Consider the following 26,653-nt stretch of genomic DNA (forward strand, 5'->3'; position numbering starts at 1 on the left):
CTCTATAAAAAAACCGGTTTTCCCCTTTCACAAAAAATGGCATCACTGACAGACTATGAGCTGGGGTTACACAGCACAGCTTCATTTTCCCTGTTGATGGTGGGTAACAGTTCTGCCCAGTATGAAAGATTAACTCCAGTTTTGACATATGCTAGCCCCAATTCCTTAGGAGCTTATAGCGATGCTACCAGCTTTGGTACAAATGCAACAAAATCTGTCCTCATCCAAGCAAAGAGACCCCAGCAGCCCCAGCTTCCCATTCACACCTTCCTTAGAGGGGAAAGGCAAAGTGTAAGGAGGTGCCTGGGGAGCAGAAGACAGACAAAAGGTTATTTCCCACTCCCAAAGCACCACCTGGTCCTGGAGTATGGAGTAGCAAACCTCGTACTAAGTCAACTTAGACATGGTAGTTTGAGAAGGAAGAGGGAAGTAGGCAAGTAATAAAATTGATTAAATATCAGACCACAGTTCTAAATCCATGTTAGTGTGCCTTTTTTCTCCAGCATTTTCAGATAAGTCTTTTGCAATCACTGATCCAACTAGATATGTTAGCCATAATGTCATAGAGAAATAAGGACAAACAGCTTTTTTCTGAAAGGTTGCATTTAAACTGTCTTAGATATTTACAGATCCATGTGGCTTCATATATAAGGGTAGGGTAAGCAGTTCCAATAAAACATCTAAACTGCACACACTGCAAACCTTGTGTAAACACTATAGATTTATCCATGCTGCCAAAGATTTGCAATAAGCTTTTGTTGACAACTGCAAAGAACTGTCCAATGCTTTTATTGCTGTGCCCGTTACTCTGAAGCACTTAGCAATCTTTCCACTCAGCATGTTAATTACGGAAGATGCTTTATGGAACATGATTTATTTAAAGCCTGTTCAATCTCAATTTATGAAATCCAGATTGTGAAGCATCACATAACAACGTATTCTTCTCTGTAGCATCTTTAGTCACTAATAGCAGTTTTATAGTACACATGCCAAATAAGTATAAGCTTAATTAAGCATTTAGGAAGCTGCTTACAAAGAACTCAGCGCACAGTAGCATCTCTACAGTTAAAAGTCAAATAATTTTGACCCCTGCCTTAGCACTCACAAAACGAGAGCCATACATGAATACACTAGAGTTAAAAATCTGGATTCTAGCTTTTTTCTTTTCCTTTTCAAGTTAATTATTTTTCCCAACTCAGAAAAGATTTTATTTGGCCATGCTTGTACATTCCCCTCCCCCTCCTTTAAACAACACAAACACATTTTTAGTGCTTTCAGATGTTGAGATCTTTTATGCTAGCTAAAGACACTAAATTGAGAAGAAAGAACCAGCCATCAGCCTAAGTCCAGTCTTTTGAAGATAATACAGCTACGTGACAATTTCTGGCAGTTGGCTGTGGAAAAGTCAGGATCAGTTGGTGTCTTATATCCTGCCTCATTTTTCACATGAAGCTGTGACATACATCTGGCTCTCAAGAAATTCCAGTTCATCTTTTCGGCCCAACAATATGCCTCTTACTTCTTGATCCTCTCCATATATGAAATTTCATAATTTTATCTTGCAATCATACACTGTGTTAACAGCAAAGCATACATTTCAAATGTTAAAATTAAAAATAATTTTGGGTATGATACACTGTGCAAGCACAGCACTGTGTTTGAATGGACATATGCACCAAATTCAACCCTCAGAAAACAAAACCAAGAAAGAGGATCAAAGCCAGACCTTTCACAGCTAACTATTAAGAAAAAACTGCAGAAGGGAACTAGAAAAAACCCTACCATTGCTGAAACTTTCTGTGCATCAACAGGCATGGGTGTTGTTTTAAAATTGTTACCCTGCTACTGGCAAGAAGGGCAGACCATCAAAATTCACAACTGGCACATCCAAGTTTTAGCAAAGCAGTTGCACAGCTTCTTAAACACTTACTGAACATACATGCGTAGATCTGCCCTGTGAAGTCTACCATCCAACATCAACTAATAGTATTATTTTGGAAAGCAGCACTTCAGAGCCAAAGGAAAGGTGATAGCTAGAGAAGCCTGGGAAAAGCTAACAAGCCTGAGAGCAGACATGCTTAAGTCATTTTAGCACCTCAGACTTAGCAGTCACATTGACATGAAGGCTTGACCAGCCTCACAGGCCCCCCCCCGCAACACTGCATCGCACAGGAGCAGTGCTAGTGTGTCTGAGGGTCAACAACAGTGCAACAGGTAGAAGGTAGGGAGCTGTAAGCACCCATTCTATCTATTTATGGTACCTGATAACTGCTGGACGATTCATGGTCAGCTACTTCACTAGTCATCTTTACAGTTTGGAAGAAACAAAAAAAAAAACAATTTATTGGAATAAAGACACCAGAAACACTTGTGGTTTTCCACTGTGGTGAGTGCCACTAGTCATTCTCAAAAATTCTGAATCTCAGGACTCAGAACTTAGACTAAAACCACCAAATTTTACTACAAGTCAATGGTTCAAATCCCTGTTGATTTGAAAAGCTGAGTAAAAATATGCCCAATTAAGTGCCTTCTGCTCTCCACATAATTTCTCAACTTTGAACTGTTCATCATTCTAATCTACCTTGCATTATGTGCTTCCTTCAACTGATATTACCAGACTATTAAACTAATATGCCATTTTGACAATATCCTGCCCTGTATCAAAATGATGCCTGTACATATTCCATTGGTACTGTAAACAAACAATGTCTCAAAAAGACGAAAAATCTAGAAAAACTCAGAGTAAAATCCAAATTAGAATAAAGATCCATCCCTCATGGTGCTTCTGGCAGCAGTGGCTAACAGCTTTACAGACATTTTATTTTCAATTACTTTGACTGTTTTGCAGGACATTTCAAGCAAAACTCTGCTAGTTTACTCAGTCAAAAATGATGAATTTGCTTCAAAATGCAGCAAAGTGAAAATATATTGACCTAAAATAACATTCATCTAAGGTTACACCTTCTGAATGGGGTTATAATGGGCAGGGGGGCAAACAATGTAGTTCCATTGTGACTTTGACTGGAAGACCCTTACTAGATGCTATATTTTGCCAGGAATAGAAATAACTCCTGTTTTTTCAAGTCTGACCCAATGCAGCTGCTTTGTTTAAAAAGAAGTTAATGATGACTCCAGCATCCACTTCAATAGATCAAAACAGAACATTACTGCAAAAATCGAAGCAATAAGTGATTTTTATTTGTTGTTTGAAAGAAATTAAATGGAAAAATGCCAGGTTTTTTTTAAGTTCAACCATCATACTTTCTTCATTAGCATTTTGCAATGTTTGACAATACTTAATAAAATAGCTTTAATATTACCTAAAATGTTGCAATTTGGCCTTTATAACTCAAGCCAAACTTTCCACAGTTCATTCTCCAAAGCCTACTGACTCATAACAAAAAAATATATCAGATTTATAGTTTTGTCTTAAAAATGATTTAAGCTAAAACACAAAAAAGTTGCAAGTTGCCAGGCCTCCCTTTCATGCTACATTCATTTAGAAAATATTATAATGACAGGCAAGCATAAAAGAGAAGCAGAGATGAAGTATATTATACAGGCCAAGTTAAGAGTTCACACAGGAAAAAAAAGACTTTTAAACAATTGAACAGACACTGTTAAAGGTACCATATTTCCTAACTTCTGGTTTCACGAATTACACCATTTTCATTTGCTAACAGAGCAAACTGTACAGAAAAACAACAAATTATAACACTTTTGTAGCATTTCTGGTTACTCGCAGCTAGCATTCCTCCCAGAATTTTTCAAAGCTCATTTTGTAGTTTAACTAAACCTATCTTTACCTAGAGATTTAAGAAACATTTATACACATTGACATATAGATCTAGGACTGAGGATACTGACTCAAAGATGAGTTACAACGTGGATAAACTGTTTTTTTTACAATGTCAAGTTATGCTTAATTCTGGAAAATATGGTTCTTTATTATTTGTTACTGCCCAAGAAACATGAAATAAATCCACTATGGCAAAACTCTTGTGCTCAAAGTGCTTTCTAAATGAATATAAGTAAAAATGGGTTATAATTGGAATATAAAACTCATCTCCCATGTAGCCATAAATGAAGTTCTGTAGTTTAAGATAAAAATCCTGAATTAAAAGTTCAAAGCACTACTTAAATAACTTAAATGCAAATCTAATCCTGAGATCATATGAAATAGTTTTAAGTCCACCATATGCTCAATACTCCAGACTTTGCTTGAACAATTCCTAGTGGGAACTTAACTCCTGAAAGCTGCTTTAGGAAATATCAATTAGAAAATACCAAGTCTGAAAACAACTGCCTTGCAGATAACTGAGTTAATAATTGAACATATAAAACATTTTACAGACATTCCAAACCAGCATGTGTTTTCATTCTACTCACCTACCTCTAACAAAGAATAATTCTCAGAAGTATTTGAGTATTAGAGATTTTGTTCTGCTGCCACCATAAGCAGACAAAGTTAGCCTGGTTTCAACATCATGCTAATCAGTAGATCCAACTACGAATAGCAATTGGATATGCACTAGTTTTATACTTCTTGATATTTTAATTTATATTCTTGTAGGGCCAGTAGTTTTGTATAAATTGGATTCTAGATTAAGACACCTCTTATAACCACCTTTTTAAAACTAACTTTGCTATCAAAACCAGAAGAAACCTACAGTTTTTCCCCACTGAGTCTTGCAGGATACCCTGAGAACCCACTATCATCAGGGACATTACAGAACTTTAAAAGAAATAAAACTAATGAGAAAATGAAGTCTAAAGGCAGTTTTGGAAATACTGTGGTCCTCAATGGAGGCTCATGCAACTTGTATTAGCATAAATTTATATAAGATCAGAAATACATAAGAACATGATTATACAAAATAACTATAAACAAATATTCCTTCACCTACATATCAATTTTTAGAGTTGGCCAGAAAACATCCTTTTGATAGCATTGTTAAAATTCTGGTGTTACCAACAGATCTATTTTCTTGGGAAGCAATTGTACATCTAATTTCAGGTATTATATATCATGCAATACAAATTCAACTGTGTTTAAGAACATACTTGAATTGAGACATGTACACATCTTTTTCTTCAAGGAACTTAGCTTATAATGAAATATTATGAATTAACATTAAAAGCAAGGTAGAAAACCTGTACATGTTCCATAGACAGAGATACTTACAGCCGTTCAAGTTGTTTTAGATCTTGAAATGCTCCACGTTCTATCACACTAATCTGATTCTCTTCCAAGTGCCTGCAATTCCAGAAGTATCAGTTAATTTTGAGACAGGGTAAAAGAGCTTCCCCACTTCTCTTCACATGTGCAACAAAATTGCTTTTCAGAGAAGTACAAATAACAGTTAAAATGACATATTATTTAAAAACTCTAGACAGAACAGCTTGTTTTCTTGGTCCCTAGCTAGAAACCAATTCAAAAATTGCCTTCTGACTGCCAGATTTAGTAAATGTTTTTGTTCCTAAACTTATAACCATTACCAGTATGCTCAGAAAGGTCTTGGTCTAGAGATTCACTGTTACATTCTTCGTGTATTAACCTGAGTTTATGTAATTAAGATAACTGATTCCTACACAGCCCATAGTAGGAACCCATTCAGTGCCACTGTATTTTTTGGTGCAGCCTTTATGTTCTGCAAAGATTACAGGCTTGTCCAAGAGTAAACCATTGTTAAGTACTCCAAAGAAGACCAAAACCTGTAGAAATATAGCAATGGTAGCTGTGTGTGATCACTCTGTACAGTCCTGCTCCACAGCTGGGTGCAAAAACAAAAGGGAAAAGTCCCAGGTTTCCACTGAGTCTGCCTTTGCTTTTCCTCACCCCCCAAGACCAAGCCAAGGATAAGTTATGAGCAATGGAGATTGACTTCCCTTTGATTTACACTGGGCAGGAAATGACTAATCATTTACACAGCAAAAATGCTCTTTATAGCTGAAGTGGAAGCCAAGGAATAGAGATACCAATAGTCCCACTTAAGCTGACCTTTTTCCTCAGTGCTGCCTTCCAGCACACATCCATTTTCTGCTTCAGCAAGAGCACTCAGATGCACAGACTAAATCTCTAGGCTCTCTGAACATTTTACATGGCTTTAGCTAAAACACAGAAAGGAAGAACCTAACACACAGGAAGACTGGACTCAGCCAAGACTAGGGAAAAAGCACAATTCCCTGTTCTCAACTATCATTTCTCTGCACTCAGTCCTACGAGGATGCTCAGAACTGCAGTTAAGACAGACAGCAAGAGTGTTCCACAGCCAAGACCACATTTAAATATCAAAAAACAGAGCACCCAAATATGTGTACCAGAGAGGCATTTTACTAAAAAGCTGCATGAGGAAAAGGAAGAAAGGTGAAGCAACAAAGGATAAAAGGACAAGGTGCACATGAGAGCATTGCGCACATATCTTGTCAGTTTCAGACCAAAAGCTTTTTTTTCCTGTTGCACTGTTCTACTAGTTTCTGGGTGACTTGTTTGTTCTTCCCATTCTCATGTATGAAAACAGGACTAGACTACCTTTCTAGGAACTCTGGGACAACTTTCAGGTTTCTGTGCTTCCCACCACAACCTCATCACACGAGGAAAAACAAAACAGACAAAAAAAAGGAAAATATAGGGTGTCAGTAATGAAGAACATCCAGAATTAAGAAGAAACCATAAAAGAAAGCAAAGAAAAATAATCTGAAGGATTTCTAGAGAGCAAAACCACACAAAGTAAAAAAAAAGCTGTACAAAGTAAAATAAGAAATGCACAAACCAGATATGACAAGAATACATAGAAGAGGGAAATTCACAGTGAACAAAAAAGGTTATATTAGCAGGCAATGAAATAGCACATCTTGACTTTCAGATGGTCTTCCTCCACTGGAAGACAAAACCAACACAAAAATATGTATGTTTTTAACAGGTGCATTCTGGTTTTATTCCTCATTACATCTGTGACAACCACCACACTACTGGAAGGCTGAACAATGTGTTACATAAACCTGTAATGAACATGGAACAAAAACGCATAAATATGGCAGCTACATGTTTTGCTTATTGTTCATGGCATTCAGGAGAGTGTAGCACCATCAGGCAACATCTGACATTATAAAAACCCAACCAAACCAACTGCTGACATGAATGATAGTCTAGTACTTGTATTTTAATAAACTTTCAAAATGGAACTGGCAGCTGGGATGGGAGCCAAAGAAATCTAAATGAATCCACTGCTAGAGATGAGAGAAATACCACAACACATTTGAGATGTTTTCTTAGTATATAATAACTTTTTCAAAAGTGTTAAAGTAACAGGAGATAATACTTGCCTTTTAATTGGCAGGATTCAATTAACTACATTATCACCAAATAATTAACAGTTCAATAGATGCAGTTTTAAGAACTTATTTTAGAAGACACTAAGGAAAACTTTGACTGCAGAAGGCAATATTAAGTATCACTGAAAGGCATTTTCAGGGGGTGCTGGAGACATTACTTGTGCCTTTCTTAATTTCTGATAGCTGTTTGTTTCAGAAAAAGTCACAATAGTAAAATCAACATGCTTCTGCCAGTGCAGAGTCTATGCCATGATTGTTTTGTTAAAGACAGACAGCACCAACTAAATTTTTGTATTTATCCCTTCATATCAGACTAAAAAAATTCAGATTTCCTGTGTACAACTTACACAGCAATTCTTGGCAAGTTTTGCTTAACCTTCTGCAAAAGTGCTACTAATGGGACTGCACCTTAAAGTGACCAAACTCTGAAAGACCTGTTTGCTAGTGTTTCAGTATAATTGATTTATGCATAAGTGACTATAAAGTGGACCAAAAATTTGACCACAAGATCTATTACAAGCCAGTAAGAAACACAAAAAATTAAATAGCTCTGAAATTATATTCAAACTTTAGCACGGAACTAAAATTGACTGTTTACCATCACAAACTACTCCAGTTGTTTGGTTTAAAAGAATATCAGTAACTGAACAATGTGCAGAAATTACTAGCATTTGATGTCTAGAATTGTGGACATTGCACCCTAAAACAGACTTTTGAAGAAAGAAGTTGTGTGTTGAACTCACAAGACACGGAGATTCTTCAGTCCTGTGAAGTCCGTCTTCGTGATTCTTGTGATATTATTTTTTTCTAGATCACTGCAAGAGGAAGAAGAAAACATTTAGACACCGTAACTGACATCCAAAATTCTATTAGCAGAAAGTATCTTCCTCACTGGAGCATTTATCAGCTGTTCAGATTGTGCAAACTAATGTTTCCATCAAAATTTCTAAAAGCAAGTCATCAATCCTCCTCCTCCTCTGAACATTTTGTTCTCATAAAAGAGACTTCCATTTTAATTTCTGATACTGGTGCTCATATGCTACTGCTTTCTCCCTCCCTCAAAACTACAACCTGTTCATCACACTGACCTGCCTCCCATGTGCTTACCTTTTGCCAAGTCCTAACTTCTGTCTTTAAACTTTCAATTTCCTAACACCTCTGTTATGCACTGACACATTTTCATGGTGTGCTCACATACCAAAGCATTACCCCCTGCACTCAGTTTCAGTCTGTGTTTATTTATGCTCTAGATCCAAAATTAATGAGTAACTGACATTTTTTCCACAACATGGAAAACCTGCTGTAACCAGACCTTGAACTGTCCACTTTTCTGCAGCTTTTCTTAAGAGTGATCACACAAAAAAATGCAGAAAAACATCATGGTCTAAACTCCCATCTTAATAGAATTGACATCAAAATAAAATACTACCTTGAGACAAATTTTATAGAATTCAAAGTTGAGACAACTTAAAGATGAAGAAATTAATGAATTAATTATTCATCCAATACTGATCCTGTATTGAAGAACAGCTCTCCGTACACTTTGGTGCCCTTAGACTGACAATCCTTTGTTTCCCAACATAAACAGTCTTTCTGTCACTTCCTTTCCAAAGAAGACAACAAATACCTGCTGGTGCCATAGGCCCTGTGTTGCTGTCTTCCCTCCTCCAGCCCTCCCTTTGCTGGGCACCCCTGGAGCTCACCAGCTGAGTAAGTCCTGTTGTCTGGGGGTTGGTCTATTGGGTTTTTCTGTCCTGATCATTCCACTTGACTTAGTGCTAACCAGCAGGGACAAGACAAACAGCTAGGATTGCTTTCTGGTCTTCGGCCATGCTTATTTTAACATAATAAGCAACATGCAGCAAATTTACAATTAACAAAAATAGACATACTCTCCATCACATCACCACAAATTTGTTTTGAGTGTTGGCTTCCCAGATCCAAGAAGCCTTTTATTAAAAATAATTTTTCTAATCATAGAGTAATCTTGTTTGAGTCACATTTTATATCTTCCAAAAGCTGGTAAATATCAAAAAAAACAAACCTTCGAGGAAACAGTTACCATGCCAAAAAAGCATTCCATATTTTTCTAGAGAGGAGATTGTAAGCACAACATTGTGACAAGATCTGTTGTCTACTGCCATTGAAAACAATGTAATTATGAAAAAAAAGCAGCCATGAGACCAGACACTTGTTTTCTAAAACACAACATGAGGTTACAAATCCACAACAAGGAGAGACTTTTCCTATACAACTCAGTTTTACTGAAGTTCCTGCAATCATGTACACAGGGATACACCTCTTGAGTTTAGAAGGTTCTATCTCTCTCTCATTTCTAGTAAAACTCAACAATAGAAAACCAAAGTACAGTATTTTTAAGTACCTTTGGCAATCATCTGACACCTGAAAAAACCTTGACCTTGACACAATTTCTGAAAATCAGATGGGTGTTCCTAAGTGCTGTTACAAGTTGATTATTTCTCCAAGTACAAAAAGGAATTCAAGGAAGGGGTGGAAGTCAAAACTTCCAGGAATGCCTTAGTTATCACATTTATATTCTGAAAATTGCTGCACAGACAGCTGCCTAGGGTGGTTTCTAAGTGCCTAGCAAATACTGCAAACAAAATGCCAAGTATTGAGAACAGTTTAATAATTTGTAATCATTCATGTATCATCCTACAGGGGGAAGAAAAAGTGCTCCTGGCTGGCACAATTTCCAGTAATTATCTATCAAATATGCAGTTCCATACAAGCCTTCTGGTATGGCTGCTCCTTCAGCCAGTTTTTTTTCACCTCACATGAGACCCTGTTAGTGGAATAGAACTACCACTAGGAAATAAGTGAGTGTTGAAGCATAAATGATATTTCCTTTAAATCAACATGTTTTTTTTTTCCTGCCAGCATTAAGTTACACTCTTCTAACGCATTAAAAGAAATTGTCATGGTAACAAATTTCATTTCTCTAGTGTGAACCACATTGTCAAATAAAGGCAGTTACATATTTTGAAGTTTGAGCTTATTAAAACATACAGTTTCAATAATCAGAGAAGAAATAGGACTGTTTTCTTAACATATCTAACTTTCCCAAATGCTTCTAGCCATAAAAATAAAGTTCTATCCTAATATGAACATTACCCTCCACTTATAAAGAAGAACTAAGCTCAATACAGCATGAGCCACTTCTTAACTGAGGATGGTGTGGTACTCAGAAGTCTACAATGACAATGATGAAGTTCAGTTCATATTAACAAAAACTCCATCCTTGATGTCTACAAAATTCATGTCAGGGACAAGGTTATCATACCCATCTTATGCTTCAGCAACCTAACTGACCATTGACAACAGGAAGAAAGACCATATGAAGTTTTTTAAAAAACCCAAACCCTACAAATCCGACCAATGATTCTGCACATTGTCCATAATGAGTATTTTTCACTGATTTCTGCCATTAAAAATAGAAGCTTATATAAGCATAGAATGGCTATTTTTTGTTGCATATCTCTTTCAAACATTTGTATCACTCACACGGATTCTAAGGCGTAATCAAGACATCAACAGGTTTGAAGCACTATGAGAGATACACTAGTGTGCAAATTAAGTATTTTATAATACAGACATGTATTGCTGATGGTTATTGAAAAAAATTTAACATAATACTAAAATTCTGAAGTCATAAGATGGTTTAAACACAGATAGAATAAACTTTTAAGAGTTAGTATAGGCATCTTGGCACAGGACACTTAAATAACAGAAAAAAACATTATCCTGTCAGGCAAGTAGTTTCTTTAGCACAGATGGGAACTAAGGATAATGATAAATGGGGGGAGAAGGGGAAATCCCTACACTTCAGCTATATGAACAGACAGCATCCTTGGTTAACCTGTGTCAACTACATTTTAAAAAGGTCCATTAAAGAGAGATCCCACAAAAGAATTACAGAGCACTTTCACTCTATGTGCCTGCCATTTCCTTCCATTTGCCTTTAATCTGTTGATAGAGTTGTGTTTTTCTCCATTAATACCTTGAATCACTGCCTACATTTTTCAAATTTTCCAGCTTAATTTCCTCTTCTGTTCTCAGTTCAGTTCTTCCACCCTGGTGCATCATTAACTACTCACTGGTTTGCCAGGGTGACCTGACTGCAAGAAGCATTGGAAAGAATTAAGTCTGGAGTAAGCAATGCATAAATAAGCTTGTCTGTCACTTGTATTGCATGTCCCATCTACTTTTCATGCCATTCCATCAGAAGTTCTCCCTTGCTTGCACCTCAGAAAAAGTCTACTAAAGCACAGCATGAAGCTGGTCAGAATTCTCCAAGGCAGCCAGCAGTTTGCTAAGGTACACGTAGCAAGCCTTTCTTTATTCTCAGCACTGCTTTGGTCAGGTTGAACATATGTAATTAGAGGTGCATTCCTGTCCTACGAACAGCAATAGCTCCACCACACCACTCCTCTGACCCAGGCAGAGACATCTATGTTCCAAGGCTTACTCGTCATTTGAAGAAAAACAGACTAAAACCTTGATGCAACTATGTAACACTTCCCCCTCCTCTTAACAGTAGGTCTAACACTGCTGCAAAGAAGCCGATTGCCACAGGTTACCCCATTAGTCAATTAAACTTTGTGACTGTGAAGTTACTGAACTAACACAGACATTAGTGGTTTACATCTGGTATTTGTGGGCAACATAATATTTTATGTTTCCTTTATAAAGTTTGGCAGCTGATTATAGGCTTACTAGTGGGTTTCAACTACAAAAAGCTAAAGCTTTACATCTTGGTTAGCTTTCAAACACATCAGCTTTCACAAGAGCCGCGGAAGGAAACAGCTTTGAAAAGGAATCTTCTAGGTCAAATATGAGAAAAATTATACAGTAAAGGACAATTTAGTTTATATTTAACTTCAACAATTACCTCTGGGCAGCTACATTCATTCTAGATAAAGTTCTTTTTGTGTATAATTCCTGCATTTTGCACAGTATGTGGGACTAAGTAGATATTAGATCAGCACACCTATCCCACCTACTACTGTTGGTCAGTTCACATTCAGATAAAATAGTTACATCTATGAACATCCAAGAAAACTCCATTAAGGAATATAGGTCTCTATTGTGTCAGAAGCCAAGTGAAAGTCACCTAATTGGAAACTGAAACTGTCATTGATATCATTTCTGGTAGAGCTTTTGGTAGTAGGTGTCTCCTATAAATGTATTTTTCTTTTTAGCATAAAACATGCTAAGGATAATGCTGCTGTAGTGACAGATTTAAGGAAACAGACAAAGAATTATTTCAGTGGGAATAGAAACATGAATTGGACTAGAATGGTACAAGACATCAGTTCAGATGAACTATCAAACACGTCCTACTATGTTCTAATAACAATTTAATTCAATACATGTTTTTGTACATGTGGCACACTAAGTCACATAACGTACACTACTACAAACAAGGATGTTTAGAGCAACTGGAGCAAAACCTTCACAGCACAAACTCCTCCTAATTGCTTCACTTTTCATTCCTCTCTAAAGAGAACTTTGTGAACTTGAGATAACTTAAATATTTTTTTGTATCTCCAACATTCTCTGGAGCATATAATGATGCAGCTTCAAGTAGCACTCAGAGTGCAAAGATTTCCTGTTATTTCACTTAAATTTCAGTCGGTAATTATTCTTCTTAGCCCCTTAACTCTTCCAATAGTTCCAGAAACAAGTTCAGAAACTGAACAACACCTTACCACAACAACAAATGTTACAACTGCTACAAAAAAGCCAATAACAAAGGCAATCGGGTCCTGAAGTCTTGTAATTACCTTCAAATTAATAATTTAATACTTATGTATAAATTAAAAAACCCTTATACAAAACTTAAATCCTTTTATATATGAGGATGCAAACATTAAAACCAGCACTACCAAATTGTAGCAAGTTCCTTTTACTGGAATGTCCATTTGCTACCTACCTGAAACCCCTATGCATTGTAATCTCCAAGATAATAAAAAAATCTCTGATGTTCAATTACTTCATGACAATCGATGATTTTGCATCTCTGTGACAAGCACAACTGCTAGATAGGTGGCACTTTGGAAAATATTAACCCATTTTTCTTTAACCTAGAAAACACTATATGAAATGAAAATACAAAGATAACACAACCTGCTATCTAAGGAGAAGGGAGTCTAGAGTACCAGTTCCAGCTTCAACTGCTCAGATGTTTGTTATATTCATAAAGAATTCAAAAAGAGCAGTAGAGAAACTGCATACTGTATTTAAGAAAAATTAAGTGCCATGCACTTCAAAAGACAGCTCTTACCCAAGTTACACAGCACTAAGATTCCTTCCTGTCCAACAGCTTCATAACTAGGGTAAGTATGTATTTCTAGTCATGAAATGTCTAACATGGAATTAAGTTTCTGTTCCTGCTAAGTTTTCAAAGAGGCTACCACACAGCAGCTCCAAGCTATGCACATTTGTGTCACATGTGCAGCCAACAATTCAGCATAGAACCCAAAACTCTGAAAAGAATGTAGAATCAAAAGCCATGTTGTCTACAAGAAAGATGCTTTTCTCTTCATCTCCTTTTTTTGTATTTTCCAGCAAGGGATGTCTCACACAGAACAAGAGAATTAATAAAAACCCCTCTAGATCACAAAGAGCTAATCGGGTCAGTATCCAACACACCATCACAGACACATCAAAACAAACCTCAGGTAGGACAATTCATGGAACTTAGAACAGTTCATGAAGAACAGAATATATTTTCCCACAAATTAAGGATAACTTTTGTGACGATATAGCACACATTAAGTTCTATGATAAATTTCTAATACATTCCTAAGTATTTCTTTTCAATGATAAATCAGTTTGGCAATAATATTCAAGATGGAGGAGCTAAAATTCAAGTGACTGCAATTCAATCTGGGTTTCTGAATCTGAAGAGTTACTGATATTTTGCATTAGTCCAATTCCCCTAAATAACTCAAGCAGCACACGTTCCAGGAAAAGGAGGCTTTGATGGTCTTGCCATTACACTTCTAAGAAACTTTGTCCATCTAAAACACCTGCTAGAATGACAGCTGAGTCATGCCTTTAAAATTGTGAAGTTTCATTTGTTCTTCCAACCCCAAGCCCTATGTAAGGCAGCCATGAACACAAGCACAGACCTGAACAGAGGAAACATGCATTTCCACAGGTAAGTTAAGCATTCCCTTGGCTACCTACTGCACTCTAGAAGCTTAAAGCCACAAGGAATACCTGCTTCACTGTTATGGAACCTACCTGCAGGGTTGGAGGCAAAAGGTTGTTCAATAAAGCCCTCCTCTCTGTACTGGTACTTTTGTTCTTAGTTTGGGTATACATTAACAACCATAGCCAACAAATGGACAAAAACCCACTCTCATGTATGAATGTAAACAGAGTTGCTTTGGGCTATCCTTTGCAGTCTTTACACAACCACTATCTCTTTTGGATTTTTAACCATTTTGCAAGGTTTCTGCTATGACTTAATTTGTCTTTAATGAGTATGGACTGCCACTAGCCTCTGAACTTTAAAAGACTGTAACTCCCTACAGAAAGCACTTGGCAAACCTCTTACACTTTCATTCCAAGAACTTTAAAGTTACTATGATAAACTACTCAATTATAACAGTACCCTAAAACCCTCTGGCAGCACAATCTGCATATCTTCAGATTTAACATTTTCCATCTCAACTTTTGCAATGCAGGAAATAAAGTCCTGGGTGTGGATTTTTATTAAATACACAAAATCGACTACTTTCCAAATCATTTGGACAAGTATGAACATCACTTATAAAGAAAAAAAGATTAAAAACTTCAGTGTTATGTTCAGCTGAAATAATTTCATATGTTGAAAAAGATGGCACATTGCACTTCTACATCTGACTTCTGAAGTTATTTTTTCTTCTTAAAACAAAAAGTTGATGACTTCGAAGGAGCATGAGAATGGTTTTTGGCTAAAATTTTTGGTTTGTTTGTTGGCTTGGTGGGGTTTTTTGCTGACTTCATGGAAGACTGGTACTCTTTAAACATTCTACATCATCTAACAGAAGGAAAAAAAATATTAAAAATAAAGTCAAGACCTCCACCTAGGAGAAAATAAGCCCAAGCAACCACCGCAGGTGGTGCACTGGCTGACCAGGGAGTTGTTTTATAGCAATAGGTCTTTGAGACCCATTGGGTCACAAAACACCAGCAGTGTGCCCTTGCAGCAGTGAAGACCACCCTTGACCAGAGTGCATTAGCAAGAATGCAACCAGAAAGGTTTAAGAATTTCCAAGAATTGACAATTTATTGTACTCTGGATTTGCGATAGGTCATCTGCAATACTGGATCCAATTTCGGCCTTTCCAGAAGGAACAGCATTGATAAATGGAATAGAGTGAAGTAAAGGGCTACTGAAACCATCAGAAAGCTCTATTACTTGAAATGTGAAGAGAGGCTGAGACAGCTGCACTTGGTATTCTTAAATAAAAGGTTAATAGATTTTACTACAATCTGTAACTACCTAGGAGCGAGGAGAAAACAGACTCCCCTCTCTGATCTGCACTAAGATCAAGTCCTATGTGGAGAAAGACAATTAGAGAAAAAACAAGCCCAGCCACAACCACCAGTTCTTGAAAGGATTCATAAACTCTGCATAGTTTCAGTAACAAGTACTACTCAGAGTACATTAACATGGAAATATAGGTCTGCAGTAATCTTGATATTGCTTGTTATCTATGTTAAACCAGAACAGCAATACATTTGCAATCCAATGTTTAATAATTGTTGTTGTTATTGGATAGCTTCACATGTATAACAGTGAATAGTTTCAGTCTCCAAAATAATTTAAACAGTAATTAAAAAGCAACACAACAGCTGGAGTGTATGAATTCTGTGCTGCAGTCCATCATGGTTTTGTAACACACCTACACAACAGAGCACTGGAATAAAACAATATTAGATGGTTCCTTCTGGTTACAGAGGGCTTTCAGGTATGACTCAGACTGCTTTCCTTCTGTCTGAACAATGAGAAAACTGAGTTTAAAGGTGAAGTGCCCTAATTTTGTAAGTCAGCTATCCATTCTTAAGCCAAACATAGTAGAGCTTGGTTAATAATTGACATTCAGTGCCCAAATAACCTGGTACCTCTTACAGGCAACACACTGTCTTCCATCCTTATAAAAGGAAAAGAAAATTACTTGATAAACTATAAGTGTTAAAAAACACCAAGAAAAAAAACTATTTGAAACTTATGCAGTGGCTGAAATCTCCATTTAGCAGATTGCTATTGAAAATTATACATGAGACTTGCAAAACGCAGCACAATGGACTGAGTAATTCAAGTACTTGGTTTCTTCCAAGGAAATACACATTTGTCCTAGCTTGCAGGAACTCCTGGCTAATTGTTATAATTTGCAGATTTTATATTTAAAGGAAATGTTACACTGGCACAGCCATGTTCTAACAGTACATTTTACACTGCCGTGCCTTTCACCTTTGTAGTTACTCTTGATGTGCTCCAGATCCCACCAGACACTGTCATCTGTGAAAGACAGAGAGCTTGCAGGAAGTATAAAACAGGTTGAGAGGTTGTTCTGACACGTTAGGTTGGACAAATGCAAAGCTTAAACAACAAGCAGAAAACAGTAATGTTTTTAATAGAGATACAGAAATACACAACCTTGGGAATAACTAACATGGTGGGATGGCTCCTGTAGTTGTATGTTTGGCCATGGTTGAATAAAGGCTGCTATCTGTGTGAAGAACAGTTCCAATGTCTGGAGCTCCTCTATGGACTGAGAAATAGTCCCACTGAGCATACAGGTCTGGATCAGAGAAGAAATGAAGGTCACATGGTAGGAGTTGGTTACCAACCACCAGTACAGATTGGCAAGCATCAGCCTCATTTTGTTCTCTGGAAAAATCACATAAAATACCATTGGAAGCAACTTCTGGGCACAAAGAGGACTGAAAAGACCCAAGAGATTTACCAAAGTTAAATCATGCTTAACCAAACTTACTGCCTTCTCTGCTGAAACATCAGTGGATTAAGGGAGAACTTTCTCACTACATAGGGAATACTGTGACCAGTTTCAGGGCTACTCAGTCCAAGAAAGATGCTAATCAACTTGAGCAAGCCCAGTAAAATGCCACCGAAATTATGAAGGAACTTGACTGTGTAAGATGATTCTGAGGAGGCCTAACTTGTCTAGCCTGGAGACAGGCAGGCTTTGGGGGACTCAAGAGCAGTACTCCAAGACCTACAGACAAGGAGAGGAGGTACTTAGGATATGGACCAAGGCTCTTTACTGAGGTACACAGTGGAAGAGATACAATTATTATACATTTAAATAGAGGAGATTCTAGTTGTTTATAGAGAAACCTCTGTTACCATCAGGATAGTCAAGCTGTGGAACAGGTTGCACAAAAGTGCTGTGGTTTTCAAGACTCAATTGAACAAATCCCTATGTAACCTAATCTGAATTCAATGTTGATCCTGCTTTGAGCAGAAGCTGAACTAAGAAACATCCTGAAGTCCCTTCCAGCTTCAAAGACACTATGATTCTATAGTTTCTACAACAAAAAAGGGAGTAAAATATTTGTTCATTGGTTTGTTTTTTTTGGAGGAAGAGTTGGCAGTAGAAGGCTTTACATGTGAAGCACAAAGAAAACTATATAAATACTTGAAAATGCAGTGGCTGCAGAAGCAGGTTTTAATATGAAGAAATCAGGATGTGCTACTTATAAATAGAAAGAAGTACAGCACTGTATCATATGAACTCAAGTATCATTTTCATTTATATAAAAGCCTAAATCCCCAAGGTTAACAGCTACATATCTGAAAACACGTCTTTCTTATTTCTTCTCAGTTCTTGCTATTTAATCATTCCTACTTAATTCCTATAATTTTATCTCATCTTTCATATCTAACATGCCCCAGCTGGTTGTGCAGACAGTAGGTGGTTACATCAGTCCAGTGTTATTCTAATAAATGCCAAGCAGTTATATAGGTAGAAACCCATGTTAAATATTCTTTAGGTCATATTTTCACTCAATTACCAAATGGACAATCTCATCAGAATGAGTAGCTCTGTGCCTATGCTTCAATTTTTTGTCCCTTTTGGGGACAAAGTTCCCCAAATTAATTGATATTCACCAACTCGAATAAGAACACCTTATAAATCAAAGAGAAACACAACCTCTGATAACAGAACTTCAGAAAAATATTCTAAGAATCATCTTCAGAAAATCTTCTAAGGAACATAAGCATTTTTTAGAGTTAACATTATTAACATTCATAGCAAGTACTTCCCAATATTGTAATAATTTCTCCAGTGTGTTCAATGCTAATTTGATGTTAATTAAGGACTTCTGGAAGATAATGCAATAGAGTGAGAAACAAGGATTAACAAAAATTACTATTTTTATGAGACTGTTTTTTGCCCTGATACTTCTACACACTTTAACCAGTTCTGTTTGTTTTAACTCTATACACAGTCACAACAAGCTCATTTGGGGAAAAAAACACTGCATCCAAACTTCTGCAAAACTCGTATTACATTATTCCACAGGTATAATATCTCATGGTTGCATTTAAGTCTGTATTTCATTTTGCTATGTGATATATGACCAAATATAACCCAGTCAAACTGCTGTTTGTTTAGGTGCTCTTCACTGATACATTTTGATGCTTAAGACTTGAAATACTCACACCTGCTTCTGGCTGCTGTAATTCTTGATGACTTGTGAAAAAGTTCTACCAACAAATTATTTTAGTGAAGCCTGACATGAAAAGCAAGTCTTGATTTCATCTCCTTACTCACTTCCAAACATGCACAGACTAGAAGCTCTTCCCAGGAGATTTTTCCTGGAAAGGCAGAGGTCTTTTTTTCTTGTTCAGGCTTTTTTTTTCCTTCCTTTTTTTCCCTGTTGCTCAGGGCTTTTCTTTTTTTTTAATTTAACAAGGACCCTGTGTCACCAACACTACTCCTTCCAAGAAGTACCGCACCATGTGTACAAGTCTACTGTAGTCACTAAGGAGCAAGAGAAAAGATCTAGGACAGCTTCTCTAAACACGACTTAGCAGACACATTCAGTATTTCGAGTTACTGAAACTAATGATTCTTATAAAACCATTTTACACTAAGCCTAATAAACTACACAAGAACAACCTTGAGAAATAGAATCGTAGAATCATTAAGGTTGGAAAGGACCTTAAAGATCATCAAGCTCCAACCCCCTGCCATGAACAGGGAACCCAACCACTACCTCTTCTGTAAAATGAAGTTAGCACAAACTGGGAAGGATTAATTTTCAACTTGCAAACAACTTCATCAACAATTAACTACAGAACTTCCTAGGCAAAAACTACCAAAAAACCCCAAACAACCAAAACAATAAACAACCTCTCAAAGCAACATAGAACACTTGATTGTTCCATATTTTTGCTGCCTTTTTATATGTTGTCTATTAAAACTTACAATTCCAAAGAATGATCGGGCTGTTTCTTATACTCTCACATTCTTATCTGAGAAACTTACATCCAGATGTGTTTTCATCTCGCTCCGAAGAGCCAGCCTTGGCCTTAGGGCTTCATTTCACAATACCTACTTCCATTTCTGGAAAACAAGTTTCCTTAGCTCAAGAAATTAAATTATTTGTTTCACTACTTTATTCTTGTCTCCAGCTTACTTCCCTACTGCATTTATTTCAGCATTTCAGAAATAGAATTGCTTCCCTGTACTATTTCCTCATAATTAGTTCCCTTTTTTGCTCCTCAGCTATACTCTTAAAACAGCATCTCTAACCAGCTCTACCACTTCAAGAGGATGAGACAGAAGGCTTCTCCTCATCCTTCTACAACTGGGTCTATTCAGAGAAGCTCTTGAACCAGAAGTTCCCACCCCACTAAGTGATGCTGTAACCATTACTTCCCTCACCAAGCAAAGATGTTTCATCCAGGTTTTTCCAAAATCAGCATTTCAAAACAAAATGTACTTAATATAATGCCTCCCAGACGAAACAAAACCATCACATAGATGAAAGATAAATTTGGGGAAAATTCATAAGTTCAGATCCCACTGAAGTCCAAAGCATGCTTTATGACTAACAGGGAGGCATAAGACATTTGAACTGCTTTAAGGATGCGGATTCATCTTGCTAAAATTTCCCACTCGTATTTCAAGACTACAACTGTTTTAATTAAACATCAGTGTCTCCATATCTGTGGGCAACCAGTACACACATATACAGTGGTTAATTTTCATGGGCTTGATATCATGTGACCACATTTATTATATGAGCTTTGTATGCTCTATGTTGTATCCTGAAACAGAGAGAATGTCAAACCTTTGGCAGACAAGGATTCTGGCTTTTTGTTATTTGTTTATTGTAAAGGGAAACAAATATTAAAGTAAAGCTAAGTTACATTCTTTCACAGGGCTCTGGGTAACAATTAATAATTTATTTGGTTGCCCATCTTTAGATTTTTTTGCTCTTTGCCAAGGAAGACGTTGACAAAATTATCAGGAAATGTCTTCCATTTCAGGATGAATTTTTTGAATGTCTAAAGAAAAACTGAAGTGAGGAATTGGAATCTCTTTTACTTTGTAGAAAACAATACAGTAGGACAGTCTGGCTGAACTAAAAGATTTAGTTTTACTATGACATGAGAAAGCACAGAAGGCTCAGAACTACCAGTGGCTTCTGAAACTGCCAAGTTTATTTACTACAGTCCCATAACAACACAGGCCAGTAATGCCTTACAATCTACTAATACATTTATTGTGTACAAGTTGACTAATGTATTCCTTACAACTAGAAAACAGGAAAAAGACCAAGAAATAGCCCCCTAACTATTAGTACGCATAGGAATGCACCTATGCCCCTGCTTTCAGCATATTACTCCCATAATAGTTAAATTATTATCTCTTGAAACATTTCATGAGAACAGTCATTCACTACTCATCCCTATCCCCTCAAGTCAAGCAGTCAACCATGTAAGAAACTAGCTCTCGAAAAGAGTTTGGAGCCAGACATTAAAAACTACATTTTATAGTGCTGTGACTTGGGAGATCAGAACCTCAGAATCACCAGTATTAAATTTATTACTATTTCTGTTATCATGCCTATGAGCATCCTTAAAATAGCTCAAGATTAATTCATGTTAAGGATCACACACAAAAAAAGTCATCCCAAAGGCCTTCCAGCAAAGGCAAGGATGAAGACAAGCAGATGAAACAGTACTGATCAGTAGGCACCATCCTCAACTCTAAAGCAGCTGAATGTGCATATTTTTAACTGATACCATTAATATTACAGTGCATTTAAATTGTTACAAAGCAACCTTTATTCCTTTTAAATGACATTACTTCTTCCCATACAAGAGAACCAAAAAGGAAGAAGATAAAAAAACCCCAGAGACCAAGTTCATCCCTGTCCCACTGCACCTTTTACCAGCATGGTCAAAGGCTGTTAAAATGGGTGACTAATCTCCAAGTCTCTGCAATTTAATTCCTAAAACCAGCATCACTACTAAAAGCATTCCATCTCAAACTGGAACCAGAGGTCCACAGAACAGCCAGAGAGGTATCAACAGTAAGACTCTCCCAGAATTCTCAATGCTGCTTGGACTATAAATACACTTAATAGTTTTTTGAGGGTGCTCATAAGTAACCTGACACTAATTCCAAAAGGTTGATTGTTCACCAAAGTAGGAAGACAGCAATGTTAACCTCTCTGCAAGAAAGAAAGGGCTCTCCTAATGAGTCCATTTGGTATAAGAAGAATAATTTCTGCAACAGTATTACAAGTTTTCAGGAAAGCATAGGTAAGTGAGGTGGTGAGCAACAGAAACCCAGAGACCCTGAAATCAATTTAGAAGTAAATTTCAGATACGTTTTTCAGGTCATTTGATGGAAAGTCAAGAAAATACTAGCTTGAAAACAGTTTTCTTCCTCATTTTAACAGATGTTTACTGAAAAAGTCCCTTCATCAGTGACAGAAAATGAAAGACTAAAGCCAATTAAAGTTATTTCCACCCAGTGGAAAAAATTAAGGTCTCAGAAAAAGAAGCAACTCAGATAGAAAGGTAAAAATTGAATTAAAAGCTCCAGGAATCTATCAATCAGCAGATTTAAAACATACATTGCAGCCATCAAACAGATGGTGTAAAACCGAAATAACAGACAAATTTGTTCTGACAGAGACAACTGACAGACCAGACTCTGTTGGGGTAAAAGAAAAAAGCTGAATACAACTAGCAGAGAAGAATCAGCTCAAAGTCTTTCCTACAGAAGTAGCCCTCAACTTACTTGCAATTTACTCTCAGTACAAGACCACAAACCTGTTCTCTTCATGTAAATGAGCAGGTAAGACACATTTAGTACCATTAGAAAAGCCTACCAGTTGCTTACAAGGCCAAGGGGAAGAACAAGCTCCTGCCACTCCTGTCAGCCTTCAAGATCTTAAAAGATGCATCTGACTGGACAACACTGAAAACAGGTTTGAAAGTAGGCAGAGCATAATGGGTTTCTCCAGAGAAAAAAAAACTTTAAAAACACTCAAAATAGGTTGGGCAATGCTGCAACCAGAACAACAAGAGAACTCAGCCCTTTCTTATCCTGAAAATAACTTGAAAAAAAACCCCAAACCCCAAACTGATAATAGCCTTATACTGGCAAGTAAAACCTGTTCATGAACATAAACAGGATGGGAGTGACAAAAGCAGCCCCAAGACAAAAGTCTATATAATATTATAATAATGCACTTGACTCAACCAGAACAGAAACTCCCTCTCATCCAAGGTGCAGAAAGGAGGTACATTCTACCAGTTTATGTCAAAGACTTTGCAGGAGGATGGGACACAAAGTTTACCTCTATAATGACAGCATTTCCTGAACACCACGGCTCACCTATGCATTTTATAATAGGAATGTACAGACAGACAATCAACCGAAGAAATCTTTGGTGTGCTTCTAGTCATTCTACATGACATGGACTTGCTTTGTCTTGCCTTGAAGAGGACAAAGCACACTGCTCTGTCCTGCAGGAGCAAAAAATTAGCCCCTTTAGAGAGCTGTGGAACTGCAAGATGAAGGATTTGCACTTTGAATGCCTTGAGCTGCCATCATCGAGCCTCTCCAGAAAGGTGGCTTTCCTTAAAACTAAGGATGTGATCTGCTAGCACTGGAGAAATATACTTGCTCACAGTCACACTTGCTCTCCAGCCATAGAAGATCCCCACCTTGAACAAGGTCTCGGTACTGAGCCACATGTCAGTATTCATTCTTTACCTGATCCAGTATCTGTCTGTAGTTGCAGAAAACTAACAGGCAAAAGTAGTAAAAGGTAATGTGTTCCTTAAGAACACTGCACAACCTTATCCTGAGGTTAACACAACTGAGATAATTCAGTAGCTGTAGTGTTACAGACAGTGATGCTTACATCAAGAATGAAGTCCAGCAGCAGACCTGAACTTCATACATCACACCTGAATGCTTCAGGTTGACTTGGAAAGGAAGAACCACCCGTCTAATAACAAATAATTTACTACAGTGTATGAATTACTTGAGGGGAAGGTGACTGACTTCTCAATTAGATAATTCTCTAGTTCACAAATTGAATTATTTTGTTAGCATAAAACACTACTTTTGGGGTCAACTGCAGTCCTCAGCCAAAGATCAGAGAGCTCAATTCAAATCTGGTCTTCGGAAATCTATCTGAACATTACACCACCTTTGGCAAATCTAATAGGTAAAGAACAAAGAACAAAATTACACAGTTGCTCCTGAAACATTTCAGCTCTGAACTTGAAGCAAAACAGTTTTTGTTAATTTCAAGTGTAAGTCAACCAAGTATTAACCACTGCCTTTTATTCTCCATCTTTATTCAGGAATAATTCCATGTTCAAATCAAGGGAAAAGGGATACTATTAGGCCACTACCAGAAAAAAAAAAACTATTAATTATAAGAGATCAGCTTCAGCAACAGACAGCTAATAGAAATGAAGCACTAGGGGCACCACATTAACTATATCAAGAGTTTTAGAAAAATTGTTTCAAGTCACCTAACTCCTGGGAGGGAACACATCCCAATTTAAGTCTTCCGAACACTGTCTCTAGTAAAAAAAGCTAAAATCTCAATATACTATGTCTGAAACTTACTCACTGAATATCCTTTTTACCGCCAAGTTCTTATCCCCCAGCATCCTGTAATACTTCTGCGGGAAAGTTATCTTCTTTCTGCTCTGTGAAATCTGAGGAATTGCTTAGATACTACTGAAATGCAGATGTTAGTGTCCATGCAGGAGATGCTACTTCAACTTTAAACATAACTGGAAATGTTTGAACTAAAAAGAGGTTCAGCAGTGACATTCAAAAGTATTATTAATTCTCACTATGAAGGTGAAATTATTTTATAGCAATCAATTTACAACTTACAGTGTACAAAGTTTTTTATACCAGCTACTGTAAAAATAAAAGTATTAAGATTACTTGTTCTTGGCCTCACAAACCACTTCAGCAGGTAAGCTGGTACACACTTTCCCAAATTCCAGAGAAAAAAAAGCAACAATCTCTATTTTAGGACTTCGTAAAAGACAGCAGCTGTTCTTTAGAGGGGTAACTTTTCTTTCACCAAATTATTTTGTGTGAATCAGTGGTCAGTTGCAAAAGTTAAAATACATTAAAAAATGAATAGTCTCAGAGCAACTTAGCAAAAACTTCTGAACTAAGTAGTCTGGTCCCTTTTATCTCAGAATCTTATCCACATCTGTGAAACAAATACTGACAACATGACAAGTGCCACCATTTGCTTCTGTAGCTTCCAAATCGCAACAGCTAATTTTATCTTCCATGTTACCAGCACTCCATAACAAAGTAACAAATGTAATGGCTCCAAACTCTGACCGTATGCAACTATGTGTCAGTGTCCTGCCCAGCACAAATAATCAGCATCAAGGTAGTAGAAGGTCAAAATTAAACAACTCAAGTTCTCCCAGGATCAGGCCCTCTGAGAGGAAGCTCTTTGAAGCCGAAACTGTGTAGGTCTATATGTGTCTACTGACAACATGACCTAGGAAGGAAAATAAAAAGGCTTCATGCAAGGTTTTGAAGACTATTACTACACAAACAAATGAGTGGCAATCCCTAGCAGGAAGGATTCTAGAAAAACAGAATGTCAAAGTTAGAGTCAGTATAATTACATTTGCATGTGTTTAACATTGCATTCTGCAATAATATGGAAGCATTCAACACGGGAGCTTAGATTTAATTTGAAGACAAAACTGAGGAAGTTGAAAACTTATTACAAACCAGTGCAACTTCAGCAGCTACATGCACCTAGGCCAAAAACACCATAATAATACATTTGTATAACAGAAACCCCAGACCACATGAAAACTCCAGAGTAAGCAGATGACTAAGCTGCTAAATTGCACCTAAATGTGGACACACTCAATTTAGCTTCTCAAAGCACAGAACAGATTAGTCTTGCAAGCTTTATCAATTTGGCAATGTAAAGAATCCTTCTAAGTAAAAGACGAAACAAAACAGTCATTAACACAGGAAAGCTATCAATTAAACAAGATTCTAAGCCACCAAGTATAAATTAATCAGAAACTCAAACATGGCTAGTTATCTGAAGAAACTTGCATATACCTATAATGTGCTGCAAATAGACAGGAAGAGAACTAGACATGAATAAAAGGAAAAGACACAAAGGCTCATGCTTTGTATTAAAACAGAAAGCAGATATTAACCCAGAAGACTTCTGAGCACTTGGTCCCTATCACTTTTTCCTCTCAGAGCTGAAGAATACAGCTGTCAAACACGAGGCTTTGATCTGGTCACTGTTTTTACACATATCAAACTGGACTCCACTATCACCATCATTAACTGCTGTAAAAAGCCACACATAGCATATTTGTACATAGATATAAAACATTTCCACTGAAGAACATGACAGAGAATCATGTCTAAGAACTGAAGCACTGCTAAGCAAACTCTAAGTAAAGGTATTGGATGAAGCAGTCCTAAAGAACTTGTCAGAAAGGTAAACAAGCCATAAGTTAACTAATTATTAGTTTTCTCCACAACACAAAAAGCCTATAAAGTTGTTGGTTTTTTTAATAGGAGGCTAACTTAGCAAGTGTGGAATGGATCAGTAAATACTAACAAGCCACAAGGTCAGCTGACACCATCCTGCTCATGTACAAGGGTGCATCACACCTTGCAATTTGGGGAAAATTCTTCAACCCAATCTTGTGCCTCCCTCCTCCTGTGTGACATCAGGGTTATTTCAAGGGTTCTCTAGAACAAAGCTC

At 37.0% G+C, this 26,653-nt stretch overlaps 1 protein-coding gene across 2 annotated transcripts in view; it reads right to left on the minus strand.

The window, feature by feature from the left end:
* SLIT3 (slit guidance ligand 3) overlaps positions 1–26,653 on the minus strand; it is a 481,507-nt gene that overhangs the window by 451,024 nt on the left and 3,830 nt on the right. For both annotated transcript variants that reach the window (XM_051631304.1, XM_051631303.1), the window contains 2 exons: positions 8,079–8,150; positions 5,186–5,257 (listed from right to left, as the gene is read on the minus strand). In XM_051631304.1, the coding sequence (XP_051487264.1) occupies positions 5,186–5,257; positions 8,079–8,150 (144 nt within the window). The remainder of the gene's footprint in view (positions 1–5,185; positions 5,258–8,078; positions 8,151–26,653) is intronic.

This window comes from Apus apus, chromosome 13 (genome assembly GCF_020740795.1).
Source record: "Apus apus isolate bApuApu2 chromosome 13, bApuApu2.pri.cur, whole genome shotgun sequence".
Taxonomy (NCBI): domain Eukaryota; kingdom Metazoa; phylum Chordata; class Aves; order Apodiformes; family Apodidae; genus Apus; species Apus apus.